At 25.0% G+C, this 27,830-nt stretch overlaps 12 protein-coding genes across 12 annotated transcripts; 6 read left to right on the forward strand and 6 right to left on the reverse strand. All coding sequences in view use genetic code 12, as the record gives it.

Moving 5' to 3' along the window:
• On the forward strand, window positions 1–765 carry KGF54_001092 (uncharacterized protein; the record flags this gene model as incomplete). The annotated part of the gene is made up of 1 exon (XM_051761423.1): window positions 1–765. A coding segment is annotated over one exon (765 nt), but the record flags the coding sequence as incomplete, so codon positions are not given.
• Window positions 766–1,128: 363 nt separating this feature from the next.
• KGF54_001093 (uncharacterized protein) lies at window positions 1,129–1,930 on the forward strand (the record flags this gene model as incomplete). Its single annotated transcript, XM_051761424.1, has 2 exons — window positions 1,129–1,416; window positions 1,463–1,930. The coding sequence occupies 2 exons, from the start codon at window positions 1,129–1,131 to the stop codon at window positions 1,928–1,930; spliced, it is 756 nt and encodes a 251-aa protein (XP_051621489.1).
• A 2,199-nt stretch (window positions 1,931–4,129) lies between these two features.
• On the reverse strand, window positions 4,130–7,642 carry WAR1 (War1p; the record flags this gene model as incomplete). Its single annotated transcript, XM_051761425.1, has 1 exon — window positions 4,130–7,642. One exon carries the CDS (start codon window positions 7,640–7,642, stop codon window positions 4,130–4,132), a length of 3,513 nt encoding a protein of 1,170 aa, XP_051621490.1.
• Window positions 7,643–9,213: 1,571 nt separating this feature from the next.
• On the reverse strand, window positions 9,214–9,606 carry KGF54_001095 (uncharacterized protein; the record flags this gene model as incomplete). Its single annotated transcript, XM_051761426.1, has 1 exon — window positions 9,214–9,606. The coding sequence occupies one exon, from the start codon at window positions 9,604–9,606 to the stop codon at window positions 9,214–9,216; it is 393 nt and encodes a 130-aa protein (XP_051621491.1).
• A 732-nt stretch (window positions 9,607–10,338) lies between these two features.
• On the forward strand, window positions 10,339–12,249 carry MNS1 (mannosyl-oligosaccharide 1,2-alpha-mannosidase; the record flags this gene model as incomplete). Its single annotated transcript, XM_051761427.1, has 1 exon — window positions 10,339–12,249. The coding sequence occupies one exon, from the start codon at window positions 10,339–10,341 to the stop codon at window positions 12,247–12,249; it is 1,911 nt and encodes a 636-aa protein (XP_051621492.1).
• A 626-nt stretch (window positions 12,250–12,875) lies between these two features.
• On the forward strand, window positions 12,876–14,685 carry SKO1 (Sko1p; the record flags this gene model as incomplete). Its single annotated transcript, XM_051761428.1, has 2 exons — window positions 12,876–12,887; window positions 12,958–14,685. 2 exons carry the CDS (start codon window positions 12,876–12,878, stop codon window positions 14,683–14,685), a joined length of 1,740 nt encoding a protein of 579 aa, XP_051621493.1.
• Window positions 14,686–15,044: 359 nt separating this feature from the next.
• On the forward strand, window positions 15,045–18,212 carry MSB1 (Msb1p; the record flags this gene model as incomplete). Its single annotated transcript, XM_051761429.1, has 1 exon — window positions 15,045–18,212. One exon carries the CDS (start codon window positions 15,045–15,047, stop codon window positions 18,210–18,212), a length of 3,168 nt encoding a protein of 1,055 aa, XP_051621494.1.
• A 143-nt stretch (window positions 18,213–18,355) lies between these two features.
• On the reverse strand, window positions 18,356–20,500 carry CTN1 (carnitine O-acetyltransferase; the record flags this gene model as incomplete). The annotated part of the gene is made up of 1 exon (XM_051761430.1): window positions 18,356–20,500. One exon carries the CDS (start codon window positions 20,498–20,500, stop codon window positions 18,356–18,358), a length of 2,145 nt encoding a protein of 714 aa, XP_051621495.1.
• A 931-nt stretch (window positions 20,501–21,431) lies between these two features.
• On the reverse strand, window positions 21,432–23,309 carry CIS2 (gamma-glutamyltransferase; the record flags this gene model as incomplete). The annotated part of the gene is made up of 1 exon (XM_051761433.1): window positions 21,432–23,309. The coding sequence occupies one exon, from the start codon at window positions 23,307–23,309 to the stop codon at window positions 21,432–21,434; it is 1,878 nt and encodes a 625-aa protein (XP_051621496.1).
• A 312-nt stretch (window positions 23,310–23,621) lies between these two features.
• KGF54_001101 (uncharacterized protein) lies at window positions 23,622–24,479 on the reverse strand (the record flags this gene model as incomplete). Its single annotated transcript, XM_051761434.1, has 1 exon — window positions 23,622–24,479. The coding sequence occupies one exon, from the start codon at window positions 24,477–24,479 to the stop codon at window positions 23,622–23,624; it is 858 nt and encodes a 285-aa protein (XP_051621497.1).
• Window positions 24,480–24,684: 205 nt separating this feature from the next.
• Window positions 24,685–26,610, forward strand: KGF54_001102 (uncharacterized protein; the record flags this gene model as incomplete). Its single annotated transcript, XM_051761435.1, has 1 exon — window positions 24,685–26,610. The coding sequence occupies one exon, from the start codon at window positions 24,685–24,687 to the stop codon at window positions 26,608–26,610; it is 1,926 nt and encodes a 641-aa protein (XP_051621498.1).
• Window positions 26,611–26,617: 7 nt separating this feature from the next.
• CNS1 (HSP70/90 family co-chaperone) lies at window positions 26,618–27,763 on the reverse strand (the record flags this gene model as incomplete). Its single annotated transcript, XM_051761436.1, has 1 exon — window positions 26,618–27,763. The coding sequence occupies one exon, from the start codon at window positions 27,761–27,763 to the stop codon at window positions 26,618–26,620; it is 1,146 nt and encodes a 381-aa protein (XP_051621499.1).
• Between the last annotated feature and the right edge of the window lie 67 nt (window positions 27,764–27,830).

Genomic DNA, 27,830 nt, shown 5'->3' on the forward strand with positions numbered 1-27,830 from the left:
TTAAATAACAATATCATGTCTAATGATTCTGTTTTAACAAATGAAAATACTAACTTAAAAATTGAAGAAGATTATAAAAATGAGAAATTGAAGAAAAGATGTGAACAGTTGGAAGCTTGGAGATTGAAAAAGCAACAAGTTGAACCTCTATTAGAACAAAAGCCATCAATAAAAATTAAAGATACAATTGAAGAAAGACGAAAATCAAAGAAAAAGAAGAGTAAAAAGAAGCAACAAGAACAACAACTGTCAAAATCTTCACCAAAAACACAACAAAATACAATAACTAATCATCAATTTTCAAAAAATAAAACCGCAATGTCAATTTCTAAAAAAGCATCAACTGTTAAACCACCTCTACGAAAAAGAATAGAATTTGAAGGAGAAGAAGATCATTCAAATCTGAGAAAGAAACCAAAATTTGAAATACCCAAAACTGAGAATAATGCATTGATAGAAGATGATTCAGAATCTGTGGATGAATTGGATGTTTTCATAAATCAACTAAATAGTAATAACTCAAAACCAACGTTAATTGAAGAAGAAGTTCAAATTTATTCAGATTCAGAAGAAGATGAAAAAGAAGAAGATTTACAAAATAGAATAGATTCAAAATTAGCCAAATTGGGAAATACCAAAATACTTAAAGAAATAGATCAGTCTAAAATTATTTATAAACCATTTGAAAAAATTTTTTATCAAGTCCCATTTGAAATGTCATTAATGTCACATGAAGAAATAGAGCTTTTAAGATATTGGAAGTAGATAATATAAGAGTCAAAAGTGATGATATTCCTATTCCTTCTACAAAATGGTCTCAACTAATACTACCTTCAAATATGATAAATGTTATAAATGAGTTAAATTTTACAAAACCATCACCAATTCAATCTCAATTCATTCCTATTGCTTTATCAGGTCGTGATCTAATTGCAGTTGCAAAAACAGGTTCTGGTAAAACGTCCAAGTGCATTAGTTTTATGTCCAACAAGAGAAGTAGCATTACAAATTGAACAAGAAGTTTTAAATTTTTCCAAAAAAATGGATAAAAAAATTGTTTGTTGTTATGGTGGTTCAAATTAGTGAATTGAAAGAGGAGTTGATATTATTGTTGCCACTCCTGGTAGAATGATTGATTTATTAGCAGCAAACAATGGAAGAGTTTTATCTTTACAAAACATAACTTTTCTTGTATTGGATGAGGCAGATAGAATGTTTGATTTAGGTTTTGAACCACAAATAAATAAAATCTTATCTCAAATTAGACCTGATAGACAAACAGTATTGTTTTCAGCTACTTTTCCTAAAAAATTAGAGGCATTGGCTAAACATATACTAAAGGATTCCATCGAAGTAGTTGTTTGTGGTATTGGTGTTGTTGCTAAAGTAGATCAAAGTATTATATTGTTAATGATGGTGAAGATGGAAGATATTATATGATATGTTATCCGCCATTAATGAGAATGATAAAGTTTCAAAACAATCAGATGTTGATAAAATGGTCTCAAATCTTTTGCTTCACAAATTTCCATGTGTTTCAATACGTGGTGGTAAAGATCAATTAGATCGAAAATATGCTATAAAAGAATTTTCATCACCAAATAGTGGAGTAAATATATTAATTGCAACTTTAATTGCTGCAAGAGGATTAGATGTTAAAAATTTATCTTTGGTAGTAAATTTTGATCCACCAAGTCATTTAGATAATTACGTACATCGTGTTGGTAGAACTGGTAGAGCAGGAGCAAAAGGTGAAGCAATTACGTTTGTGTTTAGACTGCAAGAAAAAGAAATCAATATTTTGGTGAAAGCTTTAAAATCTAGTTCAAAAGATATACCTCCAGAATTATTAAAAATATCTGAAAATTTCTTGGGTAAAGTTAAATCTGGTGATGTTAAAACAAGTTCTGGATTGGTGGTAAAGGTTTAGATAAATTACAAGATGTTAGAGATAAAAAATTAAAAATGGAAAAGAAAATGTACGGCGAAACAATTGAAGAAGAAAAAGAAGAAGTTCCAGCCAAACAACAATCACCATCACCAATTGGATTCATGTTACCTACATTTGAAATGATTAAAGGAAATTCACCAGAAACTTCAGGTCCAGATAAATGTAAATTTCATAGTAGAATTACAATCTGTTGAGTTGATTCTCCTGATGAAGTTGTAGTTGTAGTTGATTGAGCAATTGGATTTCTAGTTTGATTGTTTGAGTTATTTGTAGTATCAGACATTATAAATATAAATCTAAATATATGTTTATTATCGTGATTAAACATATTAATTCTTCTATATAAAATATCTATCTTTAAGGAAAATCTATCTCTATTTATAATCAATCAAGTCTACTAAACTATCTTAGACTTTTAACTAATATTCAATTTACTCCATACTATCTATTGGAGTTAACTAATATTCTTTTCTCTTCTCAACTATCTTTAGAAGCTCTAAGAAATTCTATTATTCTATTTTAATCTCCTGATCTATCTAAAGGAGTCATCCAATTTAATATTTCATTCTATCTTATTCTAATTTAATCTTTTGTATGACCATTAAATATTACCTTATATTAAAACCCCTTTATTATATTAACACCCCTTAACTTATTACACAAATCCATTTAAAACAAACTTAATTAATACAGTTCTAGAACCTACCAGATAAGTCTTTAATTATACCTTACAACACAATCAATGATTTACCTCAATCAGTTCGATGGAAAATAGTTCAAAGAGAAAGTTTAACAAGGATTATAGATGAAAGTAGAACTTCAATCACAACTAGAGGTAAATTTTATTAATCAGGACAACAACCAAAACCTAATGAAGAACCTAAGTTATATTTACTAGTTGAAGGATTAACGGAACAATCAGTTGAAGAAGCAAATACAATTATTAAGCAATTAATGATAGAAGGTATTGAATCACTTAGTACTAATAATAATAATAAAAATGGTACAACTGGTAAATATTCTGTCCTATAAGAGAATTGCGAATATAATTTAGTATGTTGGGACTTATAGATTTTAATCTTAAATAGTAGCACATATACAATATCAAATACCCAACACCAGTTTCTTTTTAAATTTAATATATTAATTTCATCGACTCAAATAATTTGTCTGAAATCTCACAAATAGTTTTTGTCTTTGTTTTGTTCATTAAATTTTCTTTCATATAAAAACTATAAATTTTAACATTATTATTAAATGATTACTTGAAAAATTTGTCTTATAATCTACCGCTCAACCGCAATACTTAAAGAAAAAGTTTTTTGAGAACTTTTTAATAGCAAAATAATATCACTGAATAATGAATTATACTTTAATTATATATCAATTTGTAAATCTTCACTCAAGAATCTAATGTAGCCCATTATTACTATTTTACTAACTAAAACTTTCTACAAAAATAATCTTGAGACAATTTTATTAATACTAAATGATTTTGAGTAGATTAAATTACCCCCTATTTTTATACAAAATTTAATGAAATAAACTAATATCAAAAATATATACAAATCTAATAGTAATAGAAAAACAACAACTACGTCTTCGATTAAATTGAATATAAGTCAAAGTTATTTATATGTATCAAAGTTTAACAAATTTCATAGACAAGATATTTATTTAAATTACAATATTACTTCTTCAAAAGTATATCTATTAGTACAGATACTAGTAATTAGAAGCATTATCAAATTTTCAATTAATAAACTGTCTTTTAACTTTCAATATTACTTAACTTTATAATAATTTTTAATTGTAATATTGAATAAGTTCAATATAATTAACATTTTTGCATTACTTAGTATATAAATTTTCTCTAACTATGTAAACTATTTTGACTTGTTTTTAGTGAACCATTTTTTGACAGTTTTTTTAATATAAATAATATCAGTTAACCAATTGAAAAAGGGAAGGAAAGAAAATCAATAATCAATACAAATTGATGAAAATGAAAAATTATAGTTAATATACAACAAGTTTATCAACACTAAAACTTATCAATTATAAAAAGAAATGAAAATAGAAATGAAAACAGAAATGTAAATAGAAAATTTAATTTACAAATAAAAACTAGATATTTTTATATATTTATATTATTAAAATCAACTTCTATAAAATTTACTAATTCATAAAAAACACTTCATCATTAATTTGATTTCCATTTATATTATTACTACTTGTAAAATTTATTCTATCAGCAGAATCAGTACTTAATAAATTAGACCAAAATTCATCATTTAAAACCATATAAGAATTTTCTAATTGATCTTGATTTGCTAAATTTGAATCAAATTTTGAATTTGTATTTGAAATCAGTGGTAATCTAAAATCTCTATATTGTAAAGGAGTTAAACCAGTTGAAACTTCGTATGGATTTAATAAATTTTTTGGTCCTGGTGATCCATAATTTCCATTTCTATTTGGGGGTTGTTGTTGTTGAAATTGTTGTTGATTTTGTTGCTGAAATTGTTGTTGTTGTTGTTGTTGCTGTTGTTGTTGTTGATTATGCATTTGATGTTGATACGATGGTTCTTGTTGAGGTTGTTGTTGTATTGTAAATTGTTGATTTGAAAGTTGAGGTTGAGGTAAAGGATGAGGAGCGAAATGCATTGGATTAAATGGTATTGATTGTGGTTGTTGATGTTGTTGTTGTGGTGAAGTTGTAGGATTTATTGGTGTATTACCAGCTGATGTAAAAGGTAAAAATTGTGGAGTATACTTTGTAGATTTATCATTTGTTTCAGATGATGTACGTTGTGGAGGTTCTTGAGGTTGAGGTTGATCCATAGGTCCTTCTCGTCTATAAGATGCCGCATAAGATAATATATCTAATGGTACTGGTTGTGGAGTACCTCCTTCAGTCTCATTACTCATACTTTCATCCAATTTATTAGTAGCAATTGGTACGTTTGTTGTTGGTGGTTTAAAATTTTGAGGAGTTTCACCATTTTTACGTAATAAATCATGAATTTGAGTTGCATAAGTTTGAATAAATAATTGTAAAACTAATTTTGTCTTTTTTAATAGATAATTTGATGGATGTTGAATATGAGCTTGTTCAACAAGATTACTTACTCTTTGAATACTTGTAACTGCATCTCTTGGTACTAAATCTTTTTCAATATGAGAAGGTAATGATAATATTAAATATCTTAATCTTAATAACATACCACCAGTGTACATAACTCTTGAACCAAATGTTAAAGGCATTTGAGCAACTTGATCAGAAGTTAATTTTGAATATTCATTTAAAGCAGCAAGACAAGATTTTGTGCAATTAGATATTGCTTTAGCATCATTTGTACTTAATCCACTTTCTTCATCTCTTTCAAATATACTACTTAAATTTGGTTCATGTAAATAAGCTTCAACTGAATATAAATAAGATAAAAATACATGATCATCATCTTTAATTTTGTTTTTTAGTTGAGTTAAATGTTTTTGTAATTCTTGTATTATATATTGTGAACTTGAAACTTTCCTATCTCCATTTTCTGGTGAATGAATTATATAATGAATTTTTTCCAAAGCTGCGTTAATTCTTGCAAATAAAGCTAATTTTTGATATTTTTTCTCAGTTGAATTTTCCAAAATTTTACAACAATCTTCAACATATGGTGTCCATTTAATATATATAGATCTTCTTAATATTAAACAAATACTAACAGTATTAAAATATATTATAAGAGCTAAAGCTCTATATTCTTCACCAGTTTTAGGTTCTGTAGATTTTTTAACTGCTCCTTGTTTATTATCAAATGAATAATAAGGTCGTGCAACTATACCTAAATCATGTAAAAGTGATACACAAATTGTATTTAATAAATGATAACGACGTTGTCTAAATAATTCAGGTGAATTATAATATAAACTTAAAATTAATAATGATTTAACTAATTCAACTGATTTTTTACCAACAACCATAACTTCATCACAAACAGATCTTATAGCTTCATTATCAATTGATAAATATTTTTCTAAATCAACTGGATCATTTGAAGTATAAACAACATTACTTGCTGCCATTATTGAATTAAATAAAAAAGGTTGTTGAATTCTAAATTCTTCTGCATTTAATCCATCTGGTACATCAATAAATGGTAAAAAAGATAATATTCTTGTTTTATATAAATTTAATCTAATTTCTGCTTCTTCCATTGTTATTAAGCCTTTTGAAACAATATCAGGTGCCATTGATTTTCTTAGTAGAATTGTTCTTTTTTCAGCTAAAGAATTTAATTCATTTGTTAATTCACTTAATTTTGAAGATGATTCTACTAATATAGTAATTTCTTGTTCTAAATCAGATTTTGATATAAAAGGTGGAGAAATAATATCAATAATTTCATGTTGATAATTTGTATCAGAATTTGATGATTTATGAATACGATTTTTGTGATTTAATTGAGTTTCTAAACTTTTAATTCTTTGTTTTAAATTAAGAATTTCTTGATCCTTAGTTAATGGGGGAGTATTATTTTGTGTTTCTAATTTTGTTGGCGATAAATAATTTGTATAAAGTGAAGGAGGACTATTACCCATTGGATTTAAGTTACTTGAAATTGGAGGAATTGTTGATTGTTGTGAACGTAATTGAATAGATATTGGGGATGAGACTGATGAAATAGAACTTGGATGATGTTGATGTTGATGTTGATGTTGATGTTGTGGTAGTTGTTGTTGTTGTTGTTGTTGTTGTTGTTGTTGTTGTTGTTGTTGTTGTTGTTGTTGTTGTTGTTGTTGTTGTTGTTGAAGTTGTGGTGGTTGTTGAGGTTGAGATTGAGATTGAAATTGAGGTTGAGATTGAGATTGAGATTGAGATTGATGTTGTGGTGGTAGTTGTTGAGGTTGAGGTTGAGGTTGAGGTTGAGGTTGAGGTTGAGTCTGCGGTTGAGGTTGTTGTTGTTGTTGTTGTTGTTGTTGTTGTTGCTGTTGCAGTTGTGGTGGTGGTGGTGGTGGTATTACCTGTCTATTATCTAGTTTATTATTTTGATGATTAATACTATTAGTTTTGTTCTTATTATTTTTATTATTAGTGTCGGATTTTGTTACATTATTATTACATTTTTCATTATCATCATATAAAACATTTGAACTTGAAATTTCTTTCTCTGATTTATTCTCATTATCATTATTATCATTATTATTATCGTTATTATTATTATTATTCTTATTTTCAATAATTTTCCTTTTAGCTTCTAATATTTCAGCTTTTTTCCTCCTTTTTCTTGTTTGATTTAAATCTATATCACATTTTCTATTTGCATTAAGACATCTTATACATGGTGCACCAGGTTCTTGAGGATTTGATGGAGTACATTTTACTTTTAATGCATGACATGCTTTACATGCAACTGATCTTCTTGAATTTTTTGGTTTCTTTGTTTTATTATTATCATTATCTGTTAAATTATTATTATCTTGATCGTAATCAGAATCTAAATTAGAATTATTTGATTCAAAAGTTCTTTTATTATTATTTATTGATTTATTATTATTCATATTATTAAATAATTGTGGAGTTGAAGCTTCAGTTGTTGTTGTTGTATTTGTTGTTGTATTTGTAGTATTAGTTGTTGCTGTTGTAAATTCATTTGATATATTATTATCATTATTTTCAGTTTTTATTGACATTTTTTAATATGTATCAAATATTGTGTTTTATTGTTATTATTATTATTATTATCATATAATATATTAATATACGATCTTTGATTATTAAATTATCAACGTTTGTTTAAATATCCTTAATTAACATATATGATATATTAATATAATTGTTGTTAAATTGTTGAGAATTGATAAATTTATATAATGTGTATGGAATATGTAATTAATATATATAAATTATATGTACTTTAATATTAAATTTAATTGATATTTTGAACGTGGTGGAGTTAATCGGAATAATCCTTGATAATATAAATAAATATAAATGAAATTATTGATGATGATTTTCTTTTTTTTTTTCTGTTCAATTTTTAGATCTCAAAATTTTTAATTTCATTCTTTTTTAATTAAAGATTTGTAGTTCAATTTTAGTATTAAGAATATAATCAAGTATACATTATATTGGATATATATATATGAAGTATTAATGAAATGTAGTTATAATGATATTGATAATATAAATAAGGATAGGGATATTAGGTTATCGATATATGATTTAAAAATAATTTTCAATAATAAACATTGTATAATAACAGTTAAAGCTAAAACAAAGCATTTTGTTTTGTTTATAGTTCAATATATTATATACAATTTATGTTACATTTGAAAAATATTATTTTATACATTTAGTTTTATGGCCTAACAAATTTAATTAATTCGTTGATTATAGATAGTATAGTATAGTATTAAATGAAAGATAAATAATATATCAATCTGAATATTAATTAACTATGAAGTATTATATATTAATAAATTGGTCTAGCTAATAATTACAGAATCAAAGAAATTTAAGTTAATGATCAAACATAAATCATGATATAGTTTTGATGTTAAATAATATACTAATTGAAATGATAATAAATAAATCTATAATTCTATACTTTTTTTAAAGAGATTATTTGAATTTAAAATTCTAAATTTTGCTTAATACTTTTGCTGAAAACTTTATAAAAAAGTAAAACTCAAGTAATAAATTTGAAACAAAAAATTAGTTCAAAATATGAAACAAATTTTGTGAAAAACAAAAAAAGTTAAAAATAAGTTGCAAAATTATCTTAAAACACACAAATAAATTTTGTAACCAATTCAACAACAACTAAAGATTGTTTCTTTAAAGTTGTTTAGTATATGATATCTATTATCATCATTTTTATATTTGCAATATGGTATATTGAAAGGTTAATAAAATTTTTAAATACAACATAAAAACCTATTTTATCTTATATTACAATAAATTTTTAAAATCAACTTTAATTCAACATTCAATCTTGTTGTACTTCTAAAAATTAAATTCTAAAGATCATCATTTGTGTATCATGAATTTTTTTTAAAATACTAAAAAACCCGCTTAGTAATTGTACCAACAACCAGATTTACATACATAATCATTTAAATAATTCCATAATGATTTACTGTCATCAACTATTTTGTTTTGATTAATAATTCTATATTTCACTTGCTGTTTTATTTGAATTTTATTTAATTCTTTTTCAATTAATGATTTATCAATAGTTTTAAATATTTTTTCAATTTTTTCACAGATTTGTTAAATCCAATTTTATTATTGAAAATGCTAATTCTTTATCTTGTTCACCATTTAAATATGAACCAACATAACCATTTCTAACAATAAAATCATATAAAACGATTGCATCTAAATATTGTTTATTAGCTAACGCTTGTTGTAATAAATTATAAATTTTAATTAATAATTCACCATTATCTAACAGAATCATATCAATTACTAATGAAATATTTTCATCTTTATATTCCCAATCTATTGTTAAATTTGTTGATGGTTGTTCTTCATATACATTTAACTTTCCTTCAATTAATTGATCAACTAAATTTGAGTATGAATCATTTAAACCTAAACAAAATTTTAAGATAAATACCAAAGTGATTAATAACTGAAAAATTAGAGACATTATAAATTTTTGAGTCCAAAATACCTTGGAATAAGCTGCTAAAAAAAAAAAAGAAGAAGTTTCAAAATTAAGTTATTATAAAATATAAATCAAATTGTTGAACAAATTTATTCCTTTTTAAAATTAGAATTTATAATAAATTAAATTGAACAACTAATAATGGTTAATTACGTTCTAAAATTCTAATCTTAATTGTATAATTTAAGCCGTACATATGTATTTTTCAATATTAGTTTTGAGCCCCCAAATAATCCATTCTGTTAAAATAAAAAATATTATTAATTTTCATAATTAATTAGTATCATAATTCATTTTTAAAATTTAATTAGTTAGAAATTGTAATATACTTCTCTTTTTTTAAAAATTGATAATTCTATTCTTTCTACTAATAAGAAGAATCTGTTATATATTAATTAAATATAAATCTGTGACGTATTAATAATCTAATATTAATAATGTTTAATAAATTATGTTTTTCCCTTAATATTTTATACTTAATAAATCTTACTCGTAAATATTTAATTATATAGAAAATTTGGACTTAAAAAAAAACAAAAGTAAACAGATTTAAATAAATATTAAATTAAGAGATCAAAGAATTATTGACGTTTCTAGAACTTAACTCATCAATTGAAAAGAATATAAAACATAAATCATTTACATATTAGTATTCACATAATTATAAATTTCAAGTTTGACTTTAAAAAATTAAAGATTTTTTTCACATAATATATGTCTTTTAATTTTGGAATTGATAAAATAAGTCAAGGTAATAAAAAACCATCTTTTAAAGATAAATTTGCAAATTCATCATCATCATCATCATCATTACCATTATATTATAAAGATAAATCACCTTTTCATCCAAAATATTCAAATTATAAAAGAAATAAAAAACTATATATGTTATTAAAAGGATTTCTATATTCATTAGGATTATATTTAATTTATTATATAACTTCAAATGATTTTAATATCCTTAATAATATAAATCCAATTTTTAATATTTTTTCTCAAGAACCATCTTGGTTAAAAATTCAAAATGAAGTTAAACAAGCAATGTTAGATTCTTGGCATTCTTATGAAAAATATGGTTGGGGTTATGATGAATATCATCCAATAAAACAACAAGGTGAAAATATGGGTCCAAATCCTTTAGGTTGGATGATTATTGATTCAATTGATACATTAATGATTATGGATTGTAAAGAAGAAGTTGAAAGAGCCAAAAAATGGATTAAAGAAGATTTAGATTATAAATTTGATTATAATGTAAACAATTTTGAAACAACTATTAGAATGTTGGGAGGATTATTATCAGCTTATCATTTAAGTGAAGGTGATGATTTATATTTAGATAAAGCCGTTGGGTTAGCTAATTCATTACATGGAGCTTATAAATCACCTACTGGTATACCATATTCTTCAGTTAATTTGAAAACAGGTATTGGTATAAAAAATCATGTTGATAATGGAGCATCATCTACAGCAGAAGCAGCAACAGTTCAATTAGAATTAAGATATTTAGCAAAATTAACAGGAGAAATTGAATGGTGGGAAATATCTGAAAAAATTATGGAAGTATTAGAATCAAATAAACCAAAAGATGGATTAGTACCAATATATATAAATCCTGATACTGGGAAATATCAAGGTAATTTAATAAGATTAGGTAGTAGAGGTGATTCTTATTATGAATATTTATTAAAACAATTTTTGCAAACAAAAGGAGACGAACAGATTTATTATGATTTATATAAAGAATCAGTTGAAGGAGTTAAAAAACATTTAAAAGGAAAATCATACCCTAATGAATTAACTTTTATTGGAGAATTAGAAAGAGGTATTAATGGACCATTATCAAATAAAATGGATCATTTAGTTTGTTTTTATGGTGGATTATTAGCACTTGGAGCAACAAATGGTTTAACATTAAAAGAAGCAAAAGAACAAAAATGGTGGAATGAAAATCGAGAATCAGATTTTAAATTTGGTGAAGAATTAACTTATACATGTTATAAAATGTATAATGATGTTTTACCAACAAAATTATCACCAGAAATTGTTGTTTTCAATACTGATGAATCAAAAGAAGATAAAGATTTTATAATAAAACCATTTGATAGACATAATTTACAACGACCAGAAACAGTTGAATCATTATTTTATCTTTATAGATTAACTGGTGATAATAAATATAGAAAATATGGTTATGAAATATTTCAATCATTTATAAAATATACAAAAATTATAAATAAACAAGGTGAAATATCTTTTAGTTCATTAGAAGATGTAACACAATTAAATAAAGATGGTTCATCAAAATTTAAAGATAATACAGAAAGTTTTTGGTTTGCAGAAACTTTAAAATATTTATATTTATTATTTGATGATTCAAATAAATTATCATTGAGAGATTATGTTTTTAATACTGAAGCTCATCCTTTCCCTAAATTCAATACAAATAATTATTTAAAAACAAATTGGAGAAGAAAAATTAATGAAAATGAAAAACCAAAAATGAGAGAACAAAATGAAATTGAAAAACAACAAATTAATAATAATAATAATAATAATAAAATTATACCAGAAGCTCAACCAGTTGATAAAAAATTAAATGATTTAGTTAAAGAAATTGAATAAAATCAATCAAATTGTTGACATCTATATAATAATTAATATCTATAAGTTCGAACTGAATTGTATTGAATTGAAACTGAATTGGTATATTTATATTTATCTACAATAAAAATGGAAATTTCTTACGTCATTAAATTTCGTAAATTATACAGCTGGTAGCTTTATCGATTATTTTTTCATTTCGAGGAATTCCTTTTTTATATTTTTGTTTTCTATTTATTTATTATTGATTTTTTCAATATTTTATTAGTAGCCTAAAGGAATTCGTTCTTATTGTATTGATTTTAGTAGTAGTTAAGTAAGTGAGTAAATGTTAACTAAATGTTTTGATCGTTTTTTCAGATAACTTAAATATCAATATCAATATTTTAATTTTTTAACTTACATCATTATATTTTTTTTTCACTCTCACAAATTTTTTTTTATTATTTATTTTTTTCTCTTAATTCAAAATTAAACACACAACAAATTGATAAATCTAACTTATTAATAAGATAAATACAATATTAAATCAATTTATATATTTCATAATTTATCAAGATCTATCAAAAAAATTATATCATAATTCTATTTTCAAATAGATAAAATAATTATTTTTAGAGAAAAAATATATAAAATAGAACTTTGTCATGTCCAGTGACGTATGTATTATAATTTAATCAAAAGTTTATTCTTATTGAACTTTGATCATATATACTAACATCAATTTAGCTGAGATCAAAGTTTGAATTAGAACCAAATCCATTTGAAAGATCATTTGCAACAAAAGATTCATCATTATCATTAAGTACTACTGGTCAACAATCAAGAAATGAATCAGCTTCAGAAATTGAAACTATTGGTAATAGTTCAAATCATTCAAATAATCATCATATAAATAATAATCAAATCAATAATAATAATAATAATAATAATAATACTAATGGTATAAGTAATAAAAATAATTCATCATATGTAAATTTACAACAAGATCATCTTCATAATAATCAACAACAACTTCAGCCACATGTTCAATCATTAATCCCATCAAATAATAATAATAATAATAATAATACGCAACAAAAATTACCTGGAATAACACCTCCTCTATTTACACCAGGTGGAAGAAGATTACCTCCAATTGATCAAACTTCAAATCCTGGAACTCCTACAACAAATTTATGGAATAGTTTAATTAATGTATCAAATAATCAACAACAAAATCAATTACCTCATAATGGCAATAACATTAATAATCAGCAACAACAACAACAACAAAATTATAATCAATTTATATCATCAATAAGAAAAACAGGTTTAACTCCAAATGAATCAAATTTAAGATCTGGTTTAACTCCTGGAGGTTTTAATTTTAATGTACCAGGTTTATCAACTCCTAGTGCTTTATTAAATGGTCCAATAACTCCAGGTTTATCAAGTTTATTGGGATTGACAACTGGAAGTAATCCATTAATGATGAATTTAAATAATACAGGTGTAAGTAATCAACAACTTCCTATACACCCACAACCACCAACACTACCACAACAACATTCTCAACCACAACCACAATCACAATCACAAGTACAACCACAAGTACCACAACAAATGCAATTTCAACAAATTCCTCCTCAATCTCATCATCAACTGGTTTCGTCATCTAATCATTCAATAAATTCTAATCAACAAATACCATCAATACAACAACCTGCAATATCAAAAGATCAATCTCCACTAGAACAATCTAAACCAAATACACAATCACCAAATCAAACTGAACTACAGCCATCCGATAAAAGTAAAACATCAAATACAGATGAAAATAAACCGAATGGAAAAACCACCAAGAAAAGAAAAACTTCTAATAATAAAACACCAACCACCACCAAAAAACCAAGAGTAAATAAATCCAAAAAATCTAAAACAAATACAGAGCAAGTGGAGAAAGAACAACTAGATAAAGATATTAAAGACGAAGACGTTACTGCAACTCACACCACTACCCCTACAACCAATAATATCACCAATAATGAGGTTAACGACGACGATGATGATAATGAAGAATCAAAAGAAAATAAACCTAAAATGAATAAAAGAAAATCATCAAATGATGAAGAAAAACGAAAAAACTTTTTAGAAAGAAATAGAGTAGCAGCTTCAAAATGTAGACAAAGGAAAAAACAATTAATACAAAAAATGGAAGATGAATTAAATTTTTATTCAAATGGTTATAGAGAATCAAGTGCACAAGTTGCTCAATTAAGATCTCAATTAATAAATATAAAAAATATATTAATTGCTCATAAGAGTTGTCCAACTTTAGCTCAATATTGTGGAGGATTTGATAATTTATCTAATATTATACAAGAAGCAAATTTTGCAACTGAAGTAACTGAGAATGCACAACAAAATATAAGTTCAATTCCATCAACAATTCCAACAACTTTAAATCAATTATAATGATCTGAAATTTACTAGTATTTAAATTTTATCTTATTTATACATTAATAGTTAGATTTATTATTGTAAATATACATAAGACTCATTTGGTTTTGTTAAGTTTCAATGATAATGAAATGTAATAGTCTATAATTGATCTTAAAATTGTAACAAGCTCTATTCCTGTATACAAGACCAAGTTTCATTTTTAATTTTTAATTATTTTTTTCTAGGAACGGTTTTTTTTTTTTTTTATTTTTTTGTTTACAAAGTTACATTTTTAGATCAAACAACTTATAAAATAATAGAATATAGTATAATCATTAACCTTTTTAAACATTTGTATTAAATGATAATCGATTAAGAATACTTCAAAAAAGATGGTGAATATATCAGATCATGACGATCTACAACTACCTTCATTACCAAAAATAAATCATGATAATAATTTACATGATTCAGGTATTCTAAAATTAGATCAATTTGGTAGAAAAAATTTAAAAAACATTTTACATATAATTACTCAAGAATTAAAGAAAAAAGGTACTAAAACACCTCATATTTTATTACCATTTAGATCAAAAATAAAAGATTCAAATTTAAATCAATTTTTAAATTCAATTGCACCAAATGGAGAAATTATAAAAGATTTAAAATTAATTCAAAAATTATGTTTAGAAACTGATGAATTTACTTTAATTTGTTGTTTAAAATATTTTTGGTCAAGATTACCAAATAATGAAATTATTGGTTATAATGTTTATTTAGAATTTAAAAGAAAAGAAAAAGAACAAAATTATCCTAAAAATGCATTTTTAACAATTATGCCAAAATGTTTATCATCACCAGCTCATGCATCAATAGTTTATGATTTTTTAGATTTAATTTTAAATATTATATCAAATTCACAATATAATTATTTAAGTGGTAGGAAAATTAGTAAAATGGCAAGTCTTTGGGCTTTTAGAAACACCAATAATAAAGATGAAATAGATTTTATTGAAGGTATTGAAAATTGGAATAAAATAACAATAGCATTATTTCATTTAGTTTTATCATTTTTAAGATCAATGTTACCAGAATCTGATTCAGAAACTCTAAAATTACCAAAAACTTTACAAAGTTTATTAATAACAAATCAATATCCTCCAGAAATTGAAAAAGAAAATATGAGATCACTGATTACTATACCTTGTGTTTATGTAACATCATCAAAACCTTCAAAAAATGTTTATGATTTAATAAGTAAAGTAAGGCATAGTTTATCATTTGATCAAAAGGATAATTTTTCAAAAGAAAATTATACAATCTTAAAAAATGTATTTGCTAAAAAGAGTACAAGTGAAATTGTTGATACATTTACAGAAGAATCTAAAAGAATTATTGATAGATTAACAGTACAACCAGATGAAAATAAATTTAATTTAAGACCTGGTTGGGCAAGTTCAATACAAAAAGAGGATGTACCGTTGGTTTCAAATATTGTTATTAAAGATATATCCATACAAGATTATTTCATATGGACTTGGCTATCTTCGCTAGCTAGTGATCAACCTTTTCAAATTAAAAAAGCATTCGGTAGATCAATTGTAGTAGAAGCTGATGTTTTAGGATTTCAAAAATGGATTGTCATCACTGAAAAATTAATGGATCCTAAATTAGTAAAGAAGGAATTGAAAGAGTTGAACAAGTCTAAAAGAAGTGCACCTTTACCTCCATTACCAGTTGAAAATAAAAAGAACAAGGAATTTTTACCACCTATACCAACAGATGATGACCCAGATGTTTTACCACCTGACTTAGTGGAAGTTTATGAAAATTTTGAAAGACTGTTTGGTGATGAAACTAGTTATATATATCCAACTTCAGTTCATACTGATGAATTAAAAGAAGAAATACCTGCAGAAATTACATCCAGATTTACAAAAGTTACAGTTGGTGATATGTATGCAACCAACAATAAAGGTTTACCTAATAGGAAAGCACCTCCTGAAATTCAATCAATTCCAGTTGAGGAACAAAGTACACCACAACAAGATCAACCATATTTTGAAGTATTTGATCCAAATTTTGATTCACCAATGACAATAAATCAAGATGATTTGGGTAAACAAGAAGAAGACACTCATTTAGATAAAAAGAATAAAAAGAAGGAACTAAAATTGAGAAAGCAAGCAGAAGCTGCTCAATTGGCCGCTGCACAAGCTGCAGGGTTTGCTACTATACCTTCAAATTTACCACCACTAAATTTTAATGACAATCTACCTCCAATACAACAAACTGTTAAATCAATGTTATTACCTGAAGAACAAATACAGAGTTCAAACCCATCAGAATCAAAATGTCAAAATTCTTCAAGGAAAACTTCACCTCAAAAATATAGAAGAACTCCTATTGATGAATCAAAACCTTTACCCAACCCAAATGACACAAATTCTGAAATTGATGTTGTCCCTACAGTAGCTACATTAAAACCTCCTAAATTAGAACCTCCACCACTAACAAATTCACCGTCAATAGGTTTTATTAGTTCACCAAACCCACAGACACATATTCATAATACTGCATCTCCTCAATTATTATCACAATACGGTGCAAAATATGATGACTTTGTTTCACATGATTATACTCCTTCAAAATCAACAAGTCCAGTAAAAGATCATGTATTTCATCTGCAACTGCCATCAGCTATTGACTCATCTACTACACTTAAAGATTCTTCTGGTCAAAAATCATATACATCTTCATTAACATCAAACGGAGGGTCAGAAAGTAACAAATTCACAAGTCGTAACAATCACCTCGAAAAGCATAAAATACAAGAATCTCAGCAATATGGACATCAGAATTTGCAATCTCATAGCGTATCACCACCACAACAAGGTACAAACATTCATCAAATTCCACATCCACAAAGACTTTCTCCCGATCAAACATTAAATCATCAACCTATTCCACAAACATCTACTCAGTCCTATGTACAACAACCACAACAATTTACACATCAACAAACAAAAAGTCAACAAACACTACCTAATCAAATTATAGATAATCACCAAAAAACAAACTTACAAAGACTTTCTCCAAATCAACAAATACCAACTCAAATTATACCTCCACAACATACTATTACTCAACCTACTTTACCTATACCACAACAACCAATGTATCAACAACATGTACCTTATATGTATCAACCACAAATGTACCCACAACCACCTCAACAAATGTATAATCAACCACCTCAACCACAAATGTATCCTCCACAAATGTATCAAATTCCACCCCAAATGTATCAACCACCACCAAATCAACCTTATCCTCCTCAAATGTATCAGCACCCTCATCCACATCCACAAATGTATCCTCATCCTCAACTTCATCACCAACCTCCACCACAAAATTCAACACTAATTTCAAAACCTCAGAACATTTCAAATAATGCAATGATTGGAATGATACCAATGGGAGCAAAACATAATAAAAATAAAGCAACCAATAAAGTCAATTTAAGACATGATTTACTTCAAGGTGATTTTGGTATATAAAATAATAAACAAAAAGAGCATATACGAGCATATACAATTTACGAATTTTACGAACACAATTAGCATTACAATAAATAAATAAATAATTATATTCAATAATTAATATATAACATATAAGAATATTAAGAAATATAAACTTTAATTTAGTATTCACTTAATCTTAATTTTTTACCAATATCACGTAAAGTATAAGTAGAATTACCTCTACTACTTAAAAATGGAGGTTCAGGTGATTGACCTCTACTTTTAATATCTTCATCACCCATATCAAAATAACCATACCCACCTAATAAAGTAGTTAAATTTCTATTAATTTTTGGTGGAGATTGTTCAATTTTTAATTTTTTAGAAGTTTCAACAATTTTCCAAATTTTTTGAATTTCTTGTAAATAAGAGTTTAAAGTAACTAAAAATCTTTGAGTTTGTCTATATTTCGAACCAACACAAAATGAAATAGAATCATCTTTTATAATATAACCAATACCAAATCCATTAGCAGTAACTGGTCCAAAACCAAATAATCTTAAAGCTGGATTACCACAATTTGAAGTAGAAATAATAGTATTATTTAATTTATCCCAACCTGAATCTTCAAAAATTGAAGGTAAATTTGTTATAAATTGTGGTATATCATCATTTCCTAAAAGTCTTTTCCATAAACAAAAAATTGCATATAAATGACGATCTACACCTTCACCATTTGAACATAATCTTGTTTGATTAGAATGAGCTTTACAAGCTTGATTTAAATATTCTAATTTTTCTTTATTTGAAACATTTATATCAAAAAATTTACGTACAAATAAATTTGATTCATTTGAAACAGTTCTAATAGCTTCAGTTCTACCATGGAAAAAATGTTTCGTCATTGCAGGTTCATAAGTACATTCAACTTTACCATATAATGCATAATAAGTTGCTTGAAAAGCCATTTGAACAAATGCATCAGGACTAAATTTCATTTTTTTAATTTCATCTGATCCATAAAATTTAAATTCTAAATGACGAAATTCATTTTGATTTATTAAATCTGATAATCTTGTTTCACCAAATCTTAAAGCTAATGATAATTCAGGTGTTAAATCCCATTCTAATTTTCTTGGTACTGTTATATATTCTTCTTCTGTTTTGGTGGTGTTGGTCTTGGTGGTGGTGTTTGGTTTCCATAATGATGGAGCATTACGATTTATAGATTGAGCAAATGATAATATAGAATCAGTATAAATATCAGAAACAAATCTTAAAACTGTATGACCATCAACACCTGTATGTTCAAAATTTATCCCAGCTTTACCATTTTTTGTAATAATAATTTGTAATTTATCATACCATCTACTAGTACAAGTACCAATTTGTATACCTTTATCTAAAATAGATAAACCACATAACATATTTTTAGATAATTCAGATAAATCATTAATAATAATATCATCAAAACATAAAATAAATAAAGCAGAATCAATTATTGATAAAACTTCTTTATTAATTTTATTATTATTAATTTCATTTCTTGCATTTGCCCAAATTCTTCTATTTTCAGTAGTTAAAACTCCAAAAGAAGATTTTGCAATATCATTATTTGAAGTTTTTAAAGAATCAAAAACAATTGAATTAAAATTTATATTTAATTCTGATTCATTTAATAAAATATTATTATTTAAATCTAATACATCAAACCAATAAAATTGAGATTTTGATATAATAACAATATGATTTGAATTTGAATCACTTTGCATCATACAACCATCATCAGTTGGAATTCTTGAAGAACCAAATAATTTTGTAAATTGATACATACATAAAGGTTTACCATTTTTTAAAGTATCAATTGATAAAGTTTTATTTTTTAAAGCTTGAATAAATTTTAATGAAGATAAAGTTAATGAAGTAGCTCTTTTAATTTGAGGATCTATTGATATTGATTCATTTGAAGTAAATGGATCATCTTCTAATAAAAAAAATGGATTTAAATTCAAAACAACTGGAGAATCATAATTTAAATAAGCATCGTACCAAAATTGTTCAATATAACTTGGTTTATCTTCAGCATATTTTCTTAATTTATTATCTAAATAACAACCAACACTTTCTTTATTAGGATCATTTTCATCACCATTAAGAAATTTATAAACAGCCTTTTCGGTATTTAAATATTCAATTTCAGTTTGTAAAGGTTTTAATACTTTTAAATAATTTTCACATGTTTGTTTTAAATCAGGTATTGGTAATTTTTTTAATTGATCTTGAAATTGAAAAGTTGAAGTTGTGGTAGTAGTTGATGCTGACATTGTTGAACTAGTACAATATTATTAATTTGAATAGGTACCTGCCCACTGACTTTTATAATAAATAATGAAATAAATTAAATTTTGAATTGAAAATGAAAAAAAAGTGCAAGATTAATAAATTATATATTCAAATTGACTGAAAAAAAAAAAAAGGATATATAATAATTAAATTAATCCAAAATAATAAATAATTATAATTCTAATAAAAAAATGAAATTGTGGTGATGAATTAAAATTTTTGTTCACTTGAATACTAAAATAAATAATAATTGTTGATGAATTGAATAAATATAATAATAAATTTCGGAGTTTTTTGTTTTGTACTATCAAATTAAAATAAGGTTATAATTTTTCTGGGGTAATAAAAAATGCTACCAAATATAATCTAAGAAATTTATCGGTATTATAAATTAATAATTTATATAATAATTGAAATAATAATAATCATTCATTCATTGGATAAGAGAAATTTATATAATATTACAATCAAATTGAAAATTCATTATTTGTAAATTAAGTAGCAGTTTAATGATGACATCCAACTAATGAGATTTGCATACTAAATCTGGGGATGATATTTCTTGTTCAGATTGGGTCATAAATAAATTGTTTTTTTTTCTCGTCATAAATTCAAATTTCTCGTTCATGATTGCAAATTGTTTTAGTCGATGTATTTTCAATATTTTGTACAAAGTAGTCATAAATTTACGATCTGATTGTATTGATTTAATATTTAATATGTTTAATTTATTATTGGTTAAGTAATAACTTATGCAATTTTACAATATCTATCTATCTTTTATTTAATAATACAAACTAATTACATATATAGTATAATATAATTACAATAAATATAATATACAAATAATCCCTTAAATTCCAAATTTTATTTCTTAAATCTAATAAATCATAATAAATTTAATAAGTCTTGTTAATATCCATCTGCTTCACCTCTTTTTCTCCAGTAATCACTAACACCTTGTAATTTACCATTTTTTAATCTTTTTATACCATTCATTGCTGTTAATGAACCAGTTTCTATAAAAGTATGATTTTTTAATTTTAATTCTTTTAAAATATTTTCATTTTTAAATTCTTCTTCAAAACTTGTTATATTTTCACACATTATATCTTGTGGTATTAATTGATGATGTAATCTTGGAAATGATATAGTATTTAATAATGAATAATTTTTATAATAAATTCTTATTATTGCTTGTAATATTGTATTTGTAATTCTACTTCCACCTGCTGCTCCTATAATAAAATCAACTTTATTATTATATGTTATAATAGTTGGTGAAGTTGAACTTAATGGTCTTTTACCAGGATAAATAAAATTATAAATTGATGGAGTTAAATTGAAAGCATTACTTATATTTGGTTGGGAAAAATCATCCATTTCATTATTTAATATTATTCCTGTATTTTTATCATAAATCATTGAACCAAATAATAAATTTATAGTTGTTGTCATTGATATTGAATTATCATTTTCATCAATTATTGCAAAATGTGAAGTACCTTGATGTTCAATTAAATTATATTTTGGATTATAATTTTGCCATGGGAAAGTATGATTATTTGAATAATCTATTGTTTTTAACCAATTTAATTCACTATATTTTTTTATAATTTTTTCTTTTTCAGGTTGAGTATCACCTAATCTTGTTCTTATTGAACTTGACCATTTAAAACTTTCAATTAATTTATGATTAAATAATGATTCAGAATCATTTTGGTTATATATTGAATTAAAAAAATTTAATCCTCCAATTAATGATAAACCTGATGATATACCATTACTTGTATATACTTTGAAATTATTTATAGTTGTTGTTAATGGTTTTTCTATAATTGTTTTATAATTTTTAAAATCTTGTGGACTTATTATTCCACCCCATTTTGTAATAGTATTAATTAATGATGAAACAATTGGTCCATTTGGATCATAAAATATATCACTACTACCATTATTTGCTATCAATTCTAAAGTTTTTGCATAATTTGGTCTTTTTATATAATCACCTTCTTTTATTAAATCTCCATTTGGATTGAAAATAAAATCCCACATTTGTTTTAAATTTGGAATTTTTGATAATACTAATTCATTTTCTATTGAAACTACTTTTTCAAAAATTTTTGAACATTTCCATCCATTATAATTTAATTCAATAACTGGTTCAAATAATTGTTCCCATGTTAAATTTCCACTACCATGTAATTTATATAAATCATATAAACCTTTTAATTCTCCAGGTATTGCAATTGCTAATCCACCAATTTTACTCAAAATTTCTGAATTTCCATACATTTCTTTATATGCTAAACTTGGTGCGATTTCTCTTGCATCAATACTTATAATATTATTTCCTTTTTTACTTAATATAAATCCACCTCCACCAATTCCTGAACTATGAGAATTTATTGATCCAATACATAAAGCAACTGTTACTGCTGAATCAGCTGCATTACCACCTTTTAATAGAATATTTTTACCCATTGTTGAACATAATGGTACATCACTTGCTACCATTGCTTTTGAACCATTATGTAAATGCTCAGTTGAAGGATTTAAATCTGGTTGACCAATCTTATCAAGTAATGGATCATTTGTTGCTAATTGATAAGTAAGATATGGATCTGCTCTATTCAAATTAATTGGAATAATTGAAGATATTTTTAAATCTGAAAAATTTATATTATAAAGTGTGAATAATATTAATAAAATACATGGTAAAAATATATAACATATTCTTTTAAATTTTGTAGTATTAGTTGTCTGCAGTAGTTGTTCCTTCTCTAGCATATTCTTTTTTACGAAGGTATATAATCTATAATATTGAATCTATGGTTTATTTCTTATCTAATCAGATGGAAACATATGAAGAAGTGGCGCATAGAATATATTCATATTTTTTTTAATTCCGTTCATTTCAACTTTATTTGAATTAAAATTCCGTTTGCTTAATTAAATTTCTAAATAATCCATTCAGTTTTAAAAGAAATCATTCATTCCATTTATTCAATCATTAAGTGTTAATCATTACATATCATTCATTAATAAGTTAAGCTAAATAAAGTAGTCACACTATAACTTCATTAATATCTTTATAATTATCTAATTATTTTGTCTATTTTGTTCCTCAATTCTTTCAATTTCTTGACTTTCTAATTCTTCAGGTATTGATTCATATTCATATTTTGGTTTAATATATTCATAATATATACATAACAACAAAAGAATACCTTGTAAACATGCAGCAACTAAATAACTTACCCATGAACTCCAATGTGAACCTTTTGTAAAAATTAAAGTTGAAGCAAATACAAATCCACCTGGAGTTTGTATACACATCATTCCTATAGATAAAGTACCTGGATGTTTTAAAGTATAAGTAGTATGAATTTGTGGTACATATTTTATTATAGTTAATGCTGCTGATAATAAACCATTTACATTTGCAATTGAATATAGATATTGAATATTTGTATAACCAAATATTATTTGAATAATTGATATTACACCATGAAATAAAACAATTTTACCAACTATAACAATTTTTTTATATTCTTCTTTATCTTGTTTTATTGAATTTTTAGTTATTATTAATACAAATACTAGAATTAGAATTGCACAAACACATTGTATACTAATTTGAAATAAATTTAATTGAGAATTTATACAATTAAAAGTATTTAATGCTCCAATATAACAACATTTTCTTGCTCTTGAACTAATTAATATTATATTTGTTATTGTAAAAATTGATGAACATGATCCCAATAATAAAAAATTAGTTGATAAACCTTCTGATGTTTTTTTATCATAAATTCTTTTATATTGTGGTAAATAACTTATAATTATACCAAATGATATTAAAATCAGTAATATAAAATTAAATGTTGATGCTCCTTCATAAATTGAACAATTTAATGGTAATTCATCTCTTAATTGTTGATTAAAATACTTCATCATACTAAACCCTTTGAGAATATGATGTTGGTATTGAATAGATGTCTTTTAATAAAATAGTTGGGGTAACTTGTGTGTTTGAATACTCAAAATCTAGAGTTTCTCATTTTTTAAACAGATAAAAATTATATTTACCGTAAAAAAATAAATTATATATAAACAACGTAATTATTATCAATAACAATCATAATTTATAAAACCATATGATATGTCTATTTGGGCTTTAAATGCCTCAAGAAAAAAAGGGAATGAGTTAGTACCTGGATCATCAAAATATATATCAAATGAATTAAGTACACAATTTTCAATTGCATCTTCAAATATTGAAAATCATTTTACAATTATAAATAATCAAGTTAATAATTTATCACAATTTATGAGTAAAGTATACAATGAAGAAGATATTGATTTTAATAATTTAATTTCATCCACTGAAAATTCTAGAAATGCATCACCTATAAAAACAATTGATTCTAAGATTAAATCATCGCTTATTAAAGATCTAGAGATTCGAAAACTAAAAGATCTAGATGAAAAATCAGAAGTAGAACCAAAGATTGTTGCTGGTCAACAAATCAAAACATTAGAAAAGCTTAATCATTTAATAGAAAATACAAAATCATCAATTAATACCCTGGATAAATTATCAAATAGTACACAAGAAGATAAGTCATCAAATAATAAACACGAACCCATGGTGGATAATTCTATACCTGATAATAGTTTCCAACAAAATCAACCACTGAATACTTCGTTTGAGCAAAATGCAAAATCATCAACCAATACCCTAGATAAATCGTTGAATAGTACACAAAAAAATAAGTCATCAAATAATAAACACGAACCCATGGTGGATGATTTTTTATCTAATAATAGTTTTCAACAAGATCAACCACAAAATACTTCATTTGAGCTGGTCTCAGACGAATCATTTCAAGCAATCAGTACAGCAATTAGGAAAAGTATTGCTGGCAAGATTAAAGAAGAAAATAATCACCAGAAAAATGTACCCAAAACTCCTAGAGCAAGAAGTTCAATATTTGTATCACTACCCGCAAGAGATCCAATTCTATTAAAATCAGCAAGTAAACCCAAGTCAACTACTAAAAAGCAAATCGAAAATAATTTCAAGCTATCTCCTGTCAAAATAATACCAACAACAATTATACCAAAACCACAAGATGATACATTGAAAACAGAAGATGTACAATCAAGTCCTGAAAAATTAGATTTATTTACAAGTAATGAACCAACAAGAAATATAACTGAAGAAGTTCAACCGACAATAACTTTATGGGATAAAATTGGTCAATATAGAGCATTATCTCCCAAAAAGTTTCTGTTAAGTCCCATAAAATTTGATAAAAATTCTAATTTGAAAAAATCACCTTTGAAAAAATTATCTTCAAAATCACCCTCAAAGTCACCAATAAAGTCATCAATAAAATTGAGAAAGTCATTAATCAAATCACCAATTAAATTATCTACAAAATCATCTATAAAATCACCAGTGAAACCTCAATTGAAAATAGATGTGAAGTCTCCTACAAAAACAAACCTTAAAAAAAACACAACTCCAATAAGAAGTCCAACTATATCTCGCCTTTTTGCTCAAACTGCTTCAAGTGCTGCAAAGAAAGTTCAACCAAAAAGAAATGAACTAAAAACAAATCGTCTACCTTCAAAAATTACTAGAAAGCCATTAAAATTAAATGATATACCACCAATAGAATTTACAAACTTACCAAAATTAACCAAAAAATCAATGATGGAACAAAGAAGTGAAGCAGCAGCATTAAAACCAAGACAAAAAATTAGAGTAAATTTAAGAAAATCAGAAGTTAATAAGTCGAATATATTACCTCCACCAATAACTCCTGCAAAAAATTATACTCCTGATAATTTACCAGAAATTTTATCAGATGATAATCATAAACCATTAAAATCATGGGGTAAAACTCCAGAAATATATAAAATTACAAAATCAAAGAGAAATATTGATCCTTCAAAAATTTTTAGTAAAAAGCATTCAGTTGATTTATTGGAAGTGTTTAATAAGCAAGTTAGTTCATCACCTGTTCCGACTCCAGACAAAAATGATAGAGATCAATATTATAAAAGTTTGTTTGAATAATATATTATTATTGTACACGAGTTTGTAATGCAGTGGATTTATTCCATTGAGATATCCATTCAGCTTCTTTTGATTTTGGTATAACAAATAATTTCAAAGAATTATCGAATAATGGAACTTTTGGTGAATCTTTCATTAATGCTTCATTAATAGGTATTTTTTTACCAATTTTAACAAGTCCACCAGATGTTGTCTCCATATAACAATTTAATGTTTTAACATTAAAATCTTTATGTTTTGGGTCATCAAACCATTCTTTTGGTCTATTTAGTATCATTTCTAGTATTTCTAATGGAGTTGTTAATTCACTTATTTCAGATATGAAATCAAATTCATCTATAGTTGGATAAAGTATTAATGCAGGGAAAATAAGCTGTGATTGATAATCAGTTGAATCTTCTAATTTAATTTTGGCATCTTTTAACATTTCAGGAGGGTTTTTTGTATTTATTGTTTCAATATGACGTAGTTTTATTGAATTGTCTAGTATACTTTGTTTCATTTGTTTCTCTTGTTTCTCTTTTTCCTTTTTGGCTGTTAATTGAGCTAAATCTTTTTCTTTTTGTTCAATTTGTTTCAACAATAGTTGTAACTCTTTATTATTCTCATCAATCATAAGACCATATTGAACAATTAGTTTACCTTCTTCAAATTTATTAATAGCTGAAAAAGCTTTACCTGCTCTAAAACATGCTTTTATATTTTTTTCATCTAATTGTAAAACTTGTTTACAATCAGATATACAACTACGATAATTTTTCAGTTCCAAATTACAAGCAGCTCGATTTAAATATAATGTTTTATTAATTTGATCATCCGCACAATCAACTTCAAGTCCCTTTGTATAAAATATTATAGCATCTTGATATTTTTTTGCTTTATAACATTCGTTTCCTTGATTTTTAAAATTTGTTGCAATTTCATCTGGATTTCCATCATAAGCTAATGATTTCAATGCTTCTAATTCCGCATTTTCACCTCCTTGTCCATCTGTTTCATCTAATTTTGTCATAAAAAATGGTAATCTATTCATTTCTTTTAAGACTTCATCAGTTGTTTTATTTGAGAAATCAGCCAATTGGGGCGGCAACTCTGGTTGACCAGGTGCTGGGTTGTATTTGCTCCCTTCCCATGATAATTTCGATTCAGACATTGAACTTGGTTCTTAATTAAAAATGTGAATTTGATACTGGGAGGTAGCGCGATTTTCATCTAGAAAT

This window comes from Candida jiufengensis (genome assembly GCF_024610255.1).
Source record: "Candida jiufengensis strain CBS 10846 chromosome Unknown scaffold6, whole genome shotgun sequence".
In the NCBI taxonomy this organism is placed as follows: Eukaryota; Fungi; Ascomycota; class Pichiomycetes; order Serinales; family Debaryomycetaceae; genus Lodderomyces; species Lodderomyces jiufengensis.